Here is a 16,709-nt window from a genome sequence, read left to right on the forward strand (position 1 = left end):
GATATAGGCACGCAGCCAATCTGAGGTAGTGCCGTTCTTGCATGGTGTACAATAGGCCTCCATGATGTAATTTCCGCAGATTGAAGATTATGAATGGATGTGGCCCATACTGCAATTTTTTTACATTTGAATGACAATGCATGTCTAGCATATCACATACATTGAGAAAAAATGCACATCACATACCGACAGAAAATCATCTACACCCCTCAACCCTCTGTTGCTCTCTCCATGTCGCTCTCCCACAGCACATATACTCTTCTCTGAGCAGGTCTAATTCCTAATCCTATTATACACGTCACCATAGGACTTGGGAGAGATGTCACTATGATGATATCGATTATTAATTCACGTCTAATTCCACACAGCCTCCCCCAGCTGTCTTCAGACGAAACCCATTCCTACGCACCGGCAACAACGAACCTGGTCAGGACTATAAGGAGACTAACCTGCAAGGAGGAAGTGCAGCTAACCACACAGGTAAGCATAGCTGCTGCTATCGTTCGATTATTAATTCATATTGATTCTACTTGACAGAGCAGTGGAAGACGTGGTCTAATTCTCCACTTGGATTTGAGGGAGATCAACTACGAATGAAAGATTTGATGAAATCTGAAGTGATCGTCCATAATGTTAGAGAGGACACATGTGGGAAACCTTTGGCCTACTCTATTCTGTTTCTGTAGAGTGATAAGGATTTCAACATTTCAAGGTCATGTCACCAGAGCAATTACAAGACAACATCAGGCGTCCATAATCACAATTCATGCCAACGTCATGGGAACCACTGAAATGCTTTGCCTGTGCATGCACTGTATACCTAAAGACTATTCTGTAACTTACTGTGGGACAACACCAACTTGGAGGACAAATGAGCCTACAGTACTGGGAGTTTACCTTGGACACAATGACAACGTGCAAGACACACCAAAACACAGGAACAAAAATATGAAGGCAACAATACAGATATGCATCTGTTGGTCACAGATACCTTTTAAAAAAGGTAGGGGTGTGGATCAGAAAACCAGTCAGTATCTGGTGTGAGCACCATTTTCCTCATGCAGCGCAACGCATCTCCTTCGTATAGAATTGATCAGGCTGTTGATTGTGGCCTGTGAAATGTTGTATCACTCCTTTTCAATGGCTGTGTGAAGTTGCTGGATCGAACACGCTGTCTTACGTGTCAATCCAGAGCATCCCAAACATGCTCAATGGGTGAGATGTCTGGTGTGTATGTAGGCCATAGAAGAACTGGGACATTTTCAGCTTCCAGAACTTGTGTAGAGATAGATCCTTGCGACATGGGTCTGTGCATGATCATGCTGAAACATGGTGATGGCAGTGGATGAATGGCACGACAATGGGCCTCAGGATCTCGTCACGGTATCGCTGTGCATTCACATTGCCATCGATAAAATGCAATTGTGTTTGTTGTTCGTAGTTTATGACTGTCCATACCATAACCCCACCGCCACCATGGGGCACTCTGTTCACAACTTTGACATCAGCAAACCAGTTGCCGACACGACGTCATACAAACTGTCTGCCATCTGCCCGGTACAGTTGAAACCAGGGTTCATCCATGAAGAGCACACTTCTCCAGCGTGCAAGCAACCATCGAAGATGAGCATTTGCCCACTGAAGTTGGTTGCAACACCGAACTGCAGTCAGTTCAAGACCCTGGTAAGGACGACGAGCACACGGATAAGCTTCCCTGAGACGGTTTATGACAGTTTGTGGAGAAATTCTTCGGTTATGCAAACGCATAGTTTCATCAGCTGTCCGGGTGGCTAGTCTCAGACGATCCCGCAGGTGAAAAAGCCAGATGTGGACGTCCTGAGCTGGTGTGGTTACATGTGGTCTGCGGTTTAGGCTATTTGGACATACTGACAAATTCTCTAAAACAATGTTGGAGGCGGCTTATGGTAGAGAAATGAATATAAAATTCTCTGCCAACTGCTCTTGTGGACATTCCTGCAGTCAGCAAGCCAATTGCACACGCCTTCAACTCTTGAGACATCTGTGGCATTGTGTTGTGTGACAAAACTACATATTTTAGTGGCATTTAATTGCTCCCAGCACAAGGTGCATATGCTGTTTAATCAGCTTCTTGATATGCCACACCTGTCAGGTGGATGTAAACACATTTGTTCACAAAATTTGAGCAAAATAAGCTTTTTGTGAGTATGGAGACTCTGGGATCTTTTATTTCAGCTCATGATCCATAGGACCAACACTTTACATGTTTTGTTTATATTTTTGTTCGGTGTACATTGACATACGGTACATGTTTTGTAAGAATCTAACAAGTAGTGTTGGCAGTTATTGTATTATCATCAAAGATGAAGTAAAATTTTTGCTTTTTAGAAATGATGGAGTCCATTCTGTATTACGGTGGCCCTAAAAGCCAAAGTAGCTTTTCAAATTTAGTGACAACGCACACAGAATGTCAATGACGAAGGTTTCCGGTTAAAGAGATGTTGTAATGTAGTTGCTGTAATGTTGAAGAGGGAGAAAGAGAGATTTTGGGGCAGGGTGTCCTATATCACAAGGGCAGTCAGGATTAGTAAGACTTCGATTTGACGCATTGTTTTGAGTTGGCCTAGGAACACAAGACACACACTCTGAAGCGTAGGCTTGTAAAGAAGCTTGTTTATGGCCTCTTCAGATGCTACACCTGAAGAGTTGCATTGGCTCCTCATCCAATCCCTAGGCTTTGGCTTAGTGGTTATGTGGGTCTGTATCATACATGTGGGCACGTTGTCATCTTTATGTCCCAGCTGTCTCACACACGCAGGCCCATGAATTAACACAGTCTTAAAACCCTAAGTATTAGACCTAATCATAATCTGATAATACTGCATCAACCTGGCTCCCTCTGAATGTCTCTGACAATCACAACATGCTGCAGTGTACAGCACACCGACGTACCAATGCAAAGCTACAGTTTTGTTACAAGCCAGTCTCTTTGACGAAATGGTGATAAGAAAACGGTTTCCATTGCTAATCTTTAGGATTTTGTCTCTTCATTCAGAAGGTTCAGTATGTCAAGCCCAACACCAGCTGAAGATGAGGTGCCAGCAATCCAAACAGGTGACACGTCATCAACTGTCCACCCTTTTCGTGAACTCTTTATTAGGTCCACTGTTTATCATCTAAACTTCAATTGAAATGAGAGTGAAGTCTGTAAAACTCTCTTTCTGATGCACAGACTTTTCTCTGTTAACCTCTGTTCTTGTTTTCACCTGTTGATCGACCCCTCTCAATCCATAGAATTACAAATAGAACACTAGAATAGAGTTTGACATTTGTAATGCATCCTTACCAGTATGGCTGCCGTTATCAGCACATTCTAGAGATGTAGTTAAATGACATCAGCCTCTCTAGTGTATTATACATGTCTCAATTCCTCTGCAAGGCCCCAAGGGTGTAATCAATGACTGGAGGAAGTTCAAGTGTGAGGACCAGGACACCCCTCCAAGCAAGAAGGCGCTCCTCAGACAGATATCCAACCCCCAGAGCGATGACGTCCACGACAGACTCAACCGCAAGGTCAGTCAGCGTTCAAACACAACCACAAGGTCCGACACTAAGAGACTTGACCACAGAGGGAGGCATATGTCTAGCAAAACTCTTGAGAATCGAGACGTGACCTATTTTAACCCATAGAAATAAAATGACTAGAAGGGACTTTTCCATTCAAGTCAATTCTACTTCTATGTTTCATCCCCCTTACATAATATGCATGAGCCTTGACTCAGCTCCTATCACTTTTTCTTGACAGATGAGTGTCCAGGAGTACGAGATGATCGCAGAGGAGGATGAGAAGGGCCTGCGAAAGTACCGCAAGCAGTGCATGAAGGAGATGCACGAGCGATTCAGCTTTGGGCCGACGTTTGACAGCGTGGTGGAGCTGGACAATGGCGAGGCCTTCCTGGAGGTCATTGAGAAGGAGCACCGGCTCACCCTGGTAGTCGTCCACATCTACAAGGACGGAGTCAAAGGTTGCGAGGCGCTCAACTCCTGCCTAGATTGCCTGGCCACCGAGTACCCCAGCATCAAGTTCTGCCGCATCGAGGCGGCCGCAACGGGTGCAAGCGAGCGCTTCTCAGACGACGTGCTGCCCGCCATGCTGGTTTACAAGGCAGGCGAGCTACTAGGAAACTTCCTGTCCATGACACAGCACCTCAGCGAGGAGTTCTTCGCCGCCGATATCGAGGCATTCCTCAATGAATACGGCCTCCTGCCCGAGAAGGAGTTTGTGGCCTGTCCTGATGATGAGGAGGAGGCAGGTGTTGAGGTGGAGTAAGGTTTTTTTTATATAGGGAGTCAGTGACAGTCAGTGCACATTTCTGGACCCATTAGCCTACTGTAAATGCAATATTTTTAAACAGCCTCCAGTCAGCTTCAGTTTACCACAGGCAGTGTCCATTAACTTGAGAAAAGCTACAGATTTAACCATTGTATTGGTATATGATTGATAAGTATATGACAACGCAATCTTTGTGTAAGGTTGTGTTGGCGTCACAGTATGTGATCCGTTTAGAGTAATGCACCCCATTTTATGGCTTAGGTTTGTTTATCACCATTGGCCCAATGTCATTGTATTTTCTGCTATATTTTCATGATGTTTAAAATCTAAAGGGGATAAAGTGTTAACCCCAAGTCAGTCATTAAAAGCAGTATTTCCCCATGGAAGTGTTGGTTGGTTTCTCTGTCTAATTGTTTTACTACTATTAACTAACAACATTTAACATGAATAGAACACACACCAAAAGTGAGTTACTTTGAACGGACTTCTTTATTCTGCTCAATTCCGTCATAGATGAATACATAAAATACAGTATTTGTGATATTAAGGACAAGCATGAACGATCCTTTGGGAGGATCAAAGCATAGAATATGCCCATCATACCAAGCATAACCATACAAGACCATACCGTAGGCCTAAGTCATTGCAAAAAAAAAACGATGTTGAATCCAGACACTCTTAAGCACTTCTGACATGTCCTTTGTTCGCTGTGCCAACACTGTGGTTGAGGAGAAGTTCGATTAAGGTTGGCCTGAGGCAATATGTGAGGACAGAGCCCAAAGTTTATGATTGGCACACATCAGAATATCTGTTGATGACTGAATGAACTGAACAACAAAAAGCGGGTCCATTTTCCCCATAATATGGGAGGGGAATTTTGAATATATGGCATTAGACATACTTTCTGAACGACATGAAATCATACGCTGTACACACGTTTCTTTGTGAAACCTTTTTACAACTGAAACAAAATAAATCAAAACGAACTGTATTCATTTATTTTTCTCTCTACACAATTATGCTTTACAATTCATATGAAAAATAAAATGTTGAATTATCAATACCAAACGTACAGCTTGCATATACTTTTATAATAACCATGTCAACTCAATTTCATGAAAATCTATTTAATCAAGAGATTAAGTCACTGAGCATAACAACAGCTCTCGTGGTGTGTCTGTGTCCTGTGCCTCCACCGTTAGTCGCTCAGGTAGATCAGCGAGGTGCCTGTTGCTAGGAGAGCGATTGCGGCTGCCATGGCAACACCTACACAATGACACAACAGAATCCGGGTGAAGAGAAAGCTATGCTACATACCTGATGCTGATTCATATTTTGGGTTAGGTGTTAGGTTCACATAATAACCACAAAGCTATCCACACTTCCTGTACACGCCTTTACATACGACAGAGCCAGGTGTTTTTTTTCTGACCCCTTGTACCTCCTGATTTCTGACGAAATGGCTGTTTGAAGAAGAGTATTTAAAAAAGGACATACCAGCGTAATATGTTTTGTGGCTTTTGTGGGCTTCAGTGGGATCTTCAGAGGGTGTCTTAGGACGAGCGTCAAGGGTAGATTTAGCCTTCAGGTTCTTCTGAACAACCGTGTTCTTTAGGTCAATCGTAGGAGCTTCTAAATATGAGACATTTTCACCATACAATGTCAACCTTACACTCAATTGAAGACAAATAGTAGTATGGAGAGTATATAAAATGGAGATTCAAAACTCAGTTGAGGAAGCTAAAATAATCCATATGATATAACCGCTTAACCAACATACCAAGACAATAGCATTTGTTTGAAGAATGAATAATGACAATCATAAAATATGGGTCTTTCCTCACATGGCCAAATAGAAACAGTTGAAAATATGGTTTTCCCACAACATTGTGTGTCCTGGTGGGGAAATATGTTACCATTTGGTCATGCAGGTGAGTAAAGAAATATACATTCTTTCGGTGTGATTGTATGCATCTCAGGCTAGTGATAGCAACTCTGGTTCCGGTTGGAATACCTGTTTCATTCCTCATAGGGAGTAACTAACACTTACACAATGGGCTTTAATGACTCAAACCAGGTCACTGGAAGATTACAGTTGATACTGTAGTAGTATACAGTTATGGCCGCCTGCTACATTGAGCCCTGAACCCTGGTTATTATGATAAACCACCTGGGACGGCCTCCTGGGAGGTGTCTATGCTGTCCTCGGGCGTCTCCCAGTCCAGCATCTCTTTGAGACGGTCACTCACATCGGACACACACTCGTCAGGGAACATGTAGTCACACACACACAGGCTCATTCCGGGCACGGGGGCAAACACTCTGCGAGGGAGCACCTGCTGTACACCGACTGACCCTGCCGAAGAGAGGAGAGCAGAAAAATCATTATGTACACTTAGCTACAGATTTGATAGGAATAAATGAGTCATTGTTCTGTATTTGATTTGTCATTGTTTGGAGGTATATACAGTACCAGTCAAAAGTTTAGACACACCTACTCATTCAAGGGTTGTTCTTTATTTTTACTATTTTCTACATTGTAGAATAATAGTGAATACACAAACTATTAAATAACACATATGGAATCATGTAGTAACCAAAAATGTGTTAAACAAATCAAAATGTATTTTATATTTGAGATTCTTCAAAGTAGCCACCCTTTGCCTTGATGACAGCTTTGCACACTCTTGGCATTCTCTCAACCAGCTTCACCTGGTATACTTTTCCAACAGTCTTGAAGGAGTTCCCACATATGCTGAGCATTTGTTGGCTGCTTTTCCATCACCCTGCGGTCCAACTCATCCCAAACCATCTCAATTGGGTTGAGGTCAGGTGATTGTGGAGACCAGGTCATCTGTTGCAGCACTCCATCACTCTCCTTCTTGGTCAAATAGCCCTTACACAGTCTGGAGGTGTGTTGGGTAATTGTCCTGTTGAAAAACAAATGATAGTCCCACTAAGCCCAAACCAGATGAGATGGCGTATCGCTGCAGAATGCTGTGGTAGCCATGCTGGTTAAGTGTGTCTTGAATTCTAAATAAAATCAGACAGTGTCACCAGCAAAGCACCCCCACACCATCACACATCCTCCTCCATGCTTCACGGTGGGTACCACACATGCGGAGATCATTCGATCACCTACTTTGCGCCACACATAGACACGGCGGTTGGAGCCAACAATCTCACATTTGGATTAATCAGACCAAAGGACAGATTTCCACCAGTCTAATGCCCATTGCTCATGTTTCTTGGCCCAAGCAAGTCTCTTCTTCGGTCTATGTTTCAATACCATGACAGAGGGTATCACGTCTGCTGCAGACACAGTTGATTAGCTTATTTACCGAGTCAGTTGTTCGAATGAATCTAGGAGTGTGTTCATGTTTCCAAGTTTCAAACATGTTCTCAAATGCCATTAGAATGGCAGCAGCAGTATGAGAACCAGCACATTCTTGAGCATACAATACGGCTTTCCTCAGTACAAATTTTTTATTTTACCTTTATTTAACCAGGTAAGCTAGTTGAGAACAAGTTCTCATTTACAACTGCGACCAGGCACAGATACAGCAAACCAGTGCGACAGAAACAACAACACAGAGTTACATGGAATAAACAAGCGTACAGTCAACACAATAGAACACAAAAATAAAATCTATATACAGTGTGTGCAAATGGCATGAGGAGGTATGGCAATAAATAGGCCATAGTAGCAAAGTAATTACAATTTAGCAGATTAACACTGGAGTGATAGATGAGCAGATGATGATGAGCAGATGATGGTGTGTAAGTAGTGATACTGGTGTGCAAAAGAGCAGCAAAGTAAATAAAAACAATATGGGGATGAGGTAGGTAGATTGGGTGGCTATTTACAGATGGACTATGTACAGCTGCAGCGATCGGTTAGCTGCTCAGATAGCTGATGTTTAAAGTTAGTGAGGGAAATGTAAGTCTCCAGCTTCAGCGATTTTTGCAATTCGTTCCAGTCACTGGCAGCAGAGAACTGGAAGGAAGGGTGGCCAAAGGAGGTGTTGGCTTTGGGGATGGCCAGTGAGATATACCTGCTGGAGTGCGTGCTACGGGTGGGTGTTGTTATCGTGACCAGTGAGCGGAGATAAGGCGGAGCTTTACCTAGCATACACTTGTAGATGAACTGGAGCCAGTGGGTCTTTTCCACGAATATGTAGCGAGGGCCAGCCAACTAGAGCATACAGGTCGCAGTGGTGGGTGGTATAAGGCGCTTTGGTAACAAAACGGATGGCACTGTGATAGACTGCATCCAATTTGCAGTATTGGAAGCTATTTTGTAGATGACATCGCCCAAGTCGAGGATCGGTAGGATAGTCAGTTTTACTAGGGTAAGTTTGGCGGCGTGAGTGAAGGAGGCTTTGTTGCGAAACAGAAAGCCGATTCTAGATTTGATTTTGGATTGGAGATGTTTGGTATGAGTCTGGAAGGAGAGTTTACAGCCTAGCCAGACACCTAGGTATTTGTAGTTGTCCACATATTCTAGGTCAGAACCGTCCAGAGTAGTGATGCTAGTCTGGCGAGCGGGTGGGGGCAGCAAACAGTTGAAAAGCATGCATTTTCTAGCGTTTAAGAGCAGTTGGAGGCCATGGAAGTAGTGTTGTATGGCATTGAAGCTCGTAGCAAGAGCGACATCGTTGATATATACAGAGAAAAGTGTCAGCCCGAGAATTGAACCCTGTGGTACCCCCATAGAGACTGCCAGAGGTCCAGACACATTCGGACACATCCGATTTTACACACTGAACTCGATCTGCGAAGTAGTTAGTGAACCAGGCAAGGCAGTCATTTGAGAAACCAAGGCTATTGACTCTGCCAATAAGAATACGGTGATTGACAGAGTCGAAAGCCTTGGCCAGGTCGATGAAGACGGCTACACAGTACTTACTTTTATCAATGGCCGTTATGATATCGTTTAGTACTTTGAGCGTGGCTGAGGTGCACCCGTGTCCAGCTCGGAAACTGGTTTGCACAGCGGAGAAGGTACGGTGGGATTCGAAATGGTCAGTGATCTGTTTATTAACCTGGCTCTCAAAGACTTCAGAAAGGCAGGGCAGGTTGGATATAGGTCTGTAACAGTTTGGGTCTAGAGTGTCACCCCCTTTGAAGAGGGGGATGACCGCAGCAGCTTTCCAATCTTTAGGGATCTTGGATGAAATGAAAGAGAGGTTGAACAGACTGGTAATAGGGGTTGCAACAATGACGGCGGATAATTTTAGAAAGAAAGGGTCTAGATTGTCTAGCCCAGCTGATTTGTACGGGTCCAGGTTTTGCAGGTCTTTCAGAACATCTGCAATCTGGGTTTGGGTGAAGGAGAAGCTGGGGAGGCTCGGGCAAGTAGCTGCGAGAGGTGCGGAGCTGTTGGTCAGGGTTGTGGTAGCCAGGAGGAAAGCATGGCCAGCCGTAGAGAAATGCTTATGGAAAATTTAAATTATCATGGATTTATCGGTGGTGACCGCCTAGCCTCAGTGCAGTGGGCAGCTGGGAGGAGGTGCTCTTGTTCTCCATGGACTTTACAGTGTCCCAAAACTTTTTGGAGTTAGAGCTACAGGATGCACATTTCTGTTTGAAAAATCTAGCCTTTGCTTTCCTAACTGACTGTGTGTATTGGTTCCTGACTTCCCTGAACAGTTGCATATTGCGGGGACTATTCAATGTTATTGCAGGATGTTTTTGTGCTGGTCGAGGGCAGTCAGGTCTGCAGTGAATCTAGGGCTATATCTGTTCTTAGTTCTACATTTTTTGAAAGGGGCATGCTTATTTAAGATGGTGAGGAAATTACTTTTAAAGAACAACCAGGCATCCTCGACTGACGGGATGAGGTCAATATACTTCCAGGATACCTGGGCCAGGTCGATTAGAAAGGCCTACTTGCAGAAGTGTTTTAGGGAGCGTTTGACAGTGATGAGGGGTGGTCGTTTGACCGCGGACCCATAGTGGATGCAGGCAATGAGGCAGTGATCGCTGAGATCCTGATTGAAAACAGCAGAGGTGTATTTGGAGGGCAAGTTGGTCAGGATAATATCTATGAGGGTGCCCATGTTTACGGATTTATGGTTGTATCTGGTGGTTTCCTTGATAATTTGTGTGAGATTGAGGGAATCTAGCTTAGATTGTAGGACTGCTGGGGTGTTAAGCATATCCCAGTTTAGGTCACCTAACAGAACGAACTCTGAAGATAGATGGGGGGCAATCAATTCACATATGGTGTCCAGGGCACAGCTGGGAGCTGAGGGGGTCTATAACAGGCGGCAACAGTGAGAGACTTATTTCCGGAGAGATTCATTTTTAAAATTAGAAGCTCGAACTGTTTGGGCATAGACCTGGAAAGTATGACAGAACTTTGCAAGCTAACTCCTCCCCCTTTGGCAGTTTTATCTTGACGGAAAATGTTGTAGGTGGGTATGGAAATCTCAGAATGTTTGTTGGCCTTCCTAAGCCAGGATTCAGACACAGCAAGGACATCCTCTGTGCTGTCAGACTCAGCATGGGGCTGACATCGCTGGTCCAAATGTTGTGAAGCTAATAGCAGTGACGCCCATACGTTTCATCAATACTGTGTAACTCCGGTAGGGCAAACATCTGAAAAAGAGTGTGTACTTGGTAGTGTGTACTGGGGCTCGAGGTGCTCGAAAAGTTGGCGAAAGCCAACATCATCCACGACAGAGAACGGTTGATTGTCAAGGGCATCGAATTCCATTATCTGGCTGTTATGGATATCACCTTTGAGTTGCCGTGCTGAAATTTTCGTACTCTTTCAAATGACTGCTCGACTTGAACTTGTTTAGTTGTTGGAATTTTGCGCTTAGTATTTTTCTGCTTTTGTTCTGTGCAGAGCTGTATTTTTCGTGGCGTAATTACATCCTCTACCTACGTTATATAAGTATGCACGTCCGTTTTGACATCGGTTTTGCACATCGGCGTTAAACTAGACATCGGGATGATGCAGATGTTGGCATTTTTAGCTAATATCGGCTGATTCCTTTATGCTTACCGATATATTGTGCATTATTCCATATGTGTTATTTCATAGTTTTGATGTCTTCGCTATTATTCTACAATGTAGAAAATAGTCAAATAAAGAAAAACCCTAGTAGGTGTGTCCAAACTTTTGACTGGTACTGCACCTTATGCAGGAGAACAAGTGGGACAGTGAGTATAGCGACAACCAGTGAATGGTCAACAGTGCCACCTTGTGGTTGATCTGCATAGCTTGCTAAGCACACTGACAGCACTGCAGTTCAGTTCTGTTCCGTTAAGTAATACGAACAATATTTATCTAACCCCCAAGCTAAAGTAGAGAACGAATACTGTGCCTTTGTCCTCTCCCTCCATTAAAAGATCTTCCAGGAACATCTCCACTCTGCTAGAGACCGTGTTGATGACATCTCTCTTGATGACCTATCAGGACAAGGCATGAGAAAAATGTGAAAGATCGAATGTATGCGTATATCCAAATAACCTTCAGTTGCTAAGAGCTGGATGGTGTGCAAGATCTGGTTTAGAGAAAATTCTGGTTGCCAATGTCCTGTATATGTGTGTGTGTGTTGTGCAGTACCTCTGTAGCGTGCTTGGCTCTGGGTTTGTTGCTGTGGAGGTAGGCCCTGCACTGCACCATTCCCTTCAGGGTGAGAGACCCACTGCACACCTTCACAGACGCCGTCAATCTCCGCTCTGATTGGGGTTCCGCCTGAGGCGAGAGATGACCGGATGTTATATACACAACATAGAAATGAATAGAACGGGATTGGAACTTCTAATCCTGGGCATTTTAACCGGTAAACTAATGGATACACAATGGCTGACTGGTATTGTGATGTAAGCATTTCCATGTTCATTTTGAATGTTCTATCAACTGATGCTGGGGTTACCATGGTAATGAAGAACATTCATTTAAATGATGCCAACTGATGCAATGTGGCTCATGCAATGTAATGCATTTTTTGTAATGTCAGTTGAGTTGACTCAACAAATCACAGCACAGATTAAAGGGTACACTTCCTGCTTTTACTTCGTGCATTGCTCCTATGGGTACACTCGCAATGGCTGCCAGTCCAGCTCATTTTGTCATAATTGACTTGAATGGGCACGTTTGTTCTATTCAATCTATGATACACACACACGAAATTAGGCACCCACTCACAGAAGCATAAACACACAAACAAACGCACAGGCACACACAAATCAACTTCAGCAAGGAAAAACTCTGAGCCCTTGTTATAGGCTACAACAACAACAAAAAACTCCCTACTAATGATATTCTTACCATCGGGATGAGGATCTGGGCTCGAAACGTCTGCTGAACAGCCTTTGCATTCTTTTTCTGAGCAGAAAACATAGACTTGTTAAAAGCCGTGATCTATTTCTATGAGCGACATCGTGCCACCCAAAAAGGAACGCTGCGTTTTACCTGCCCCCCCAGTAGCTCCACCTCGCCAGGCATCGCGTCGCCATTGATGAGGCAAAGCCCATCTTCAATCTGCTTCGCCCACGTTTGAAGTCCCTCCTGAAATCACACAAAACCAAAATGATTGGTTCCACTAGAATTGACATTTCAATCTACTGTCCTGTTTGAGAACGCCAGATTCAAAGTGAGCTCCACTAAAGAACAACCTCACCAGGCATTTCCTGAAATGTACTGTTGTTAATCTCTCACATAGTGACGTAATGCTGACAAGCTTAATACGGGTGTTATAAGCGTTCCTATGGCGCTTCATAAGGGTACTATAACAATACATTTACACGTAATTAACACCCAATATAACCCACTCACCTTCATACACTTTTCCATGTCCTGTGGTAAGACATGCATCTCTAACACAGGGAACACCAGGTTCAGTCCCACTGAGCATGTCAACAATGGCCAGGAAGTACACACCCCCGACTGGTACTTCCAATCAGCAGGCTTGGCAGAACTCTGAAATCACCAATCAGAATGCAGTTAAGACTTGTAGTATTTTTCTAGGCTGAATATGAATACAGAAAAGAGCAAGTAGAGGACAATTGACCGCTTAAAAAAGGCAATACTGTCACACCTATGAACTCACCTTGGGATCTCGAACATCATATGTTCTGCAAACGACTCTGAGAGAGTGGAGTTAAAGGCGTTTTCCAACGCTAAGGGTTCTCCTTGTATTAAGCACACAACTCGGCAAAGGTGTCATCACATTTACTACGGACTATAGTGAAACCACTGTTCATTGTTTATTGTCTTTGGGCAGCAAACAGATGATGCAATTGAGAGCAATTTGACCCATCAGTTGGAGCGGTTAAGGATACTTCCTGGTTTTGGAGCAGATGTGAAGTGTGACCTTCTCTGTTACGTCCTCCTCTGTTAGACTCCAAAGCCGTCCCTTGGATATATGCTTGTCCACCGCAAAGATCAACTGCAAAAGACACACTAGTTTAAACTAGAGGCCCACTTTCTATCAATACAGTTCCTGTTATAAATATGTATGATCTCTATCAAAAGTAATACCAACAATCTTGCCTCAGCTTAAGTTTGTGTTGCTTACCCGTCTCAATGTATTTTGAGCCTCTTTCGACAGCTCAGGTGGGGTGACAAGAAACACACCAATAACTGACATACCTCCCGGTAACATCCGGGAGACCTTGAGAAAACATACATTATTATACATTATGACAGAGTGAGATTGAGATACAAGTGATTGCTCACAATGCTTAGACTGTGTAATGTTATGTGAACCAACTAGAAGACCTGATGTTTTCATAAAAGGATAAAAGCATTATCCTCATTATCTACCTGTCTGGCATGCTCGGTGACCCACTCCACGTCCAGGCGTTCCAGTGAGTTCCCAGCTCCCCTGCTGACTGACGGAGACCCCTGTCCCTCTGTGTCCTTCTGAGGTGTCCTCACAGCCAGCACCACAAAGTCTCTCTGGGATGAACTCTGCCAAAAGAGACAAGAATGTCCTACTTAGGACCAAGAGGTGTTCCTAGTCACGTGACCTAAATAGGAAAAACTCAAGGCCCTCTGGAAAAAGTAGGCAATTTTTTGGTCAAATCGGGCTGTGAGGGAAAACACCTGGGTCGTTTTCAGTAGACAAAAAACTGACTAAAACCTGGGGTGTATTCATTTAGAGGAAGACCGTAAGCAAACAGTTGCAAATGTTTTTGCAAAGGAAACCATTTACTCCAAACTGAAAAGTGTTTAAACAAAAATGTGTTCCTATTGGACAAATTCTGGTAGGTCCCTCACTGTTTGATTCCGTTTAGTTCATAGTGACTGTACCCCTTGCAAAACGTTTTGCTACAGTGTGTACTTATAGTGAATGACAGGAGACTGATTTGTTGCATGTATAAGATCCATGATGAGTGAACCTTACCTGGCCAATGAGAAGTCCTGTGACACAAGATGCACCTGGTACACTGAGATTGGACAGATATTTCTCCACCACATCCTCCACTATGTAGCCTCTGCCCATTCTGACTACAGGTTAAAGAGGGGAAAGACAGTGACTGCACATTAACGTTCCATCATGAAGATGTCAAGTGATGCTCTGCAATGTTATATTCAAAAGTCGTCAAACACAACAACAAAAAATCTAAATAGCACGGCAGAGTATTTCAAATAACTAGTGAATTGGTTTAGCATAACAACTTGACACAGAAGCTCATTTAGCTAGCTAACGTTACCGTTAGTTAGCTATATATTTCACCACAGCTGTTAGCTAGCTAACGTTAGCTCACTAGTTAGCTCAGTCTGGCTCAGTGGATGGATAACTTGGCTTTCAAACAAAACCAAATCCTAGAGGTTTGACAATCGCACCGTTTTGTGTTATGAGTGAATCTTCAAATCACTCAAATGTAGGCTTAAATTCGTTGTTATAGCTACCAGATTGACGTGAGAGTTCACTTCATGAACAGCTCCAGCAGCAGATAATGTTGATACGTGTGACGTCGCTTGAAATCTACGTCACTGCACCAGAGGAAGATGATTGGACCATATTATCAAAGCTACTTCTGATTGGATGATACTTAGGGTATGATCGTAAATTCACTGTGGAGTGCCAGTGCGCTCTGGGCAAGCGTAAATTCAGAGCGTTTCTCTCTTGGAGCATACACTGGAAACTGTGGCTGAGGAGTAGGGTTGACCCAAACGTTCTGTCCTCACAACGGAGGTCAAGCAGCCAAGCTTACTGACTAAAGTTAGCTATCTTGCTAGCTACTCTCAGACACAAATGAGAGAACACCTCACTCTGACCATTTTACTCGCCCTATCAGATCTGGTTAGGCTGTTTTCATGATATCCAGAGCGTTGGTGACTGTAACTGGGCTGCTGGCAACAATTTAATTATGCTTTTTTTTGCCGACGTTTACTGACACCGCCATATTCAACGGGTGTTGAAAGTTCTTTAATTAATCAGTTATTCTGCGCTCTGGCACACTCAGACTAGTGTGCTCTGAAATAGGACTAGCTAGCCAGAGTGAATTTACGAACGCACCCTCAATCTCCTGTAATGTTATTTGTCGCTTATTGATAACGTAGGTTTTCGGAACGGCGTGATAGAGTTGAGGGGTAGGGTGGGTGTTGTGCTGCGTTCGTTAGTTAAAGAGGGGATGGCGTATAGTGTATTGGAGATACAGAAATTGGAATGTGTGAGGTATAAATTATGTAGGAATAGAGGTTACATTGTTTAGGTCATTTATACAACCCCTGCAAACCTCTCATGTTACCACAGTTTGAAGGGATTGATGGGATGTATAGGGAGGGGTGGGAAGGTCATATGGTGTGGTGATATTAATGCCCATAATGAAATATGGGAAGTCAGCATGAAGATAATCATGGGAACATAGTTGAAGAATGTATGGATTACAGGGGATTAGTATGTGTTAATGATGAGAGGGGGACGAGAATCAATGTACAGAAACATACTTGGACTTGACAATGGTATCTGCGGCGGTGGCTGGGAGGTGTGAATGGGAAGTGATGAGAGAATCCACGATAGGGAGTGATCATTTTCCGGTTCGATGTAAGGTCCATATGGGTGTGTGTATGCAGATTAACATGAGGTGGTGCTTTGAGTAAGCTAACTGGAAGGTAGAGTGTGGTGAGGAGAGTGGGTAGATATTCAGGTCCTGTTGGGCCGTAGGTAGCTAGTTTCCTTATTTTTTAAAGCTATGAATGGCAAATTTAACGTGGTTCATCATAGATTTGACGAACCTAAAAAGGTTTCAATTTGATAGGCCATTGTGGAGGGGATTTGCAAAGGATTTAAATGGACACCAAAAATCTGATTTCCTGATTTATCAATAACTCGGCCATCTCAAACTAAGTCAAATCAAATCAAATTTTATTTGTCACATACACATGGTTAGCAGATGTTAATGCGAGTGTAGCGAAATGCTTGTGCTT

The 16,709-nt window shown here is 43.6% G+C and overlaps 2 protein-coding genes across 4 annotated transcripts; one reads left to right on the plus strand and one right to left on the minus strand.

Annotated features, from left to right (window-relative positions):
- The first annotated feature begins 287 nt into the window (after nucleotides 1-287).
- Nucleotides 288-4,693, plus strand: LOC110530169 (phosducin-like). The gene is made up of 4 exons (XM_021613028.2): nucleotides 288-480; nucleotides 3,035-3,093; nucleotides 3,419-3,552; nucleotides 3,785-4,693. Exons 2-4 carry the CDS (start codon nucleotides 3,045-3,047, stop codon nucleotides 4,307-4,309), a joined length of 708 nt encoding a protein of 235 aa, XP_021468703.1. The 5' UTR covers nucleotides 288-480; nucleotides 3,035-3,044; the 3' UTR covers nucleotides 4,310-4,693.
- An 85-nt stretch (nucleotides 4,694-4,778) lies between these two features.
- Nucleotides 4,779-15,297, minus strand: odr4 (odr-4 GPCR localization factor homolog). Of its 3 annotated transcripts, none has more exons than XM_021613024.2 (14): nucleotides 15,189-15,297; nucleotides 14,680-14,783; nucleotides 14,097-14,243; nucleotides 13,849-13,944; nucleotides 13,613-13,719; nucleotides 13,381-13,417; nucleotides 13,107-13,250; nucleotides 12,744-12,839; nucleotides 12,600-12,656; nucleotides 11,892-12,023; nucleotides 11,650-11,734; nucleotides 6,483-6,668; nucleotides 5,810-5,944; nucleotides 4,779-5,578 (listed from the first exon to the last, which is right to left on the minus strand). In XM_021613024.2, exons 2-14 carry the CDS (start codon nucleotides 14,776-14,778, stop codon nucleotides 5,511-5,513), a joined length of 1,389 nt encoding a protein of 462 aa, XP_021468699.1. In that variant the 5' UTR covers nucleotides 14,779-14,783; nucleotides 15,189-15,297; the 3' UTR covers nucleotides 4,779-5,510. The 3 variants fall into 3 exon arrangements, with proteins under 3 accessions (XP_021468699.1, XP_021468700.1, XP_021468701.1); XM_021613025.2 differs by having other exon boundaries at nucleotides 4,783-5,578; nucleotides 15,123-15,269; XM_021613026.2 differs by lacking the exon at nucleotides 15,189-15,297 and adding an exon at nucleotides 15,044-15,151 and having other exon boundaries at nucleotides 4,783-5,578.
- Between the last annotated feature and the right edge of the window lie 1,412 nt (nucleotides 15,298-16,709).

Source organism: Oncorhynchus mykiss, chromosome 8, assembly GCF_013265735.2.
Source record: "Oncorhynchus mykiss isolate Arlee chromosome 8, USDA_OmykA_1.1, whole genome shotgun sequence".
Classification (NCBI taxonomy): Eukaryota; Metazoa; Chordata; class Actinopteri; order Salmoniformes; family Salmonidae; genus Oncorhynchus; species Oncorhynchus mykiss.

What these genes read in the sequence shown, in the direction of transcription:
- LOC110530169 (XM_021613028.2), top strand. Translation starts at nt 3,045, where the DNA reads ATGTCAAGCCCAACACCAGCTGAAGATGAGGTGCCAGCAATCCAAACA. An exon ending in GGTGCCAGCAATCCAAACAG is followed by an intron (nt 3,094 to 3,418) that starts GTGACACGTCAT and finishes TTCCTCTGCAAG; the next exon opens with GCCCCAAGGGTGTAATCAAT. An exon ending in ACGACAGACTCAACCGCAAG is followed by an intron (nt 3,553 to 3,784) that starts GTCAGTCAGCGT and finishes TTTTCTTGACAG; the next exon opens with ATGAGTGTCCAGGAGTACGA.
- odr4 (XM_021613024.2), bottom strand. Translation starts at nt 14,778, where the DNA reads ATGGGCAGAGGCTACATAGTGGAGGATGTGGTGGAGAAATATCTGTCC. An exon ending in ATCTGCTCCAAAACCAGGAA is followed by an intron (nt 13,418 to 13,612) that starts GTATCCTTAACC and finishes CCACTCTCTCAG; the next exon opens with AGTCGTTTGCAGAACATATG. An exon ending in CCACAAAACATATTACGCTG is followed by an intron (nt 5,579 to 5,809) that starts GTATGTCCTTTT and finishes GTCATTGTGTAG; the next exon opens with GTGTTGCCATGGCAGCCGCA.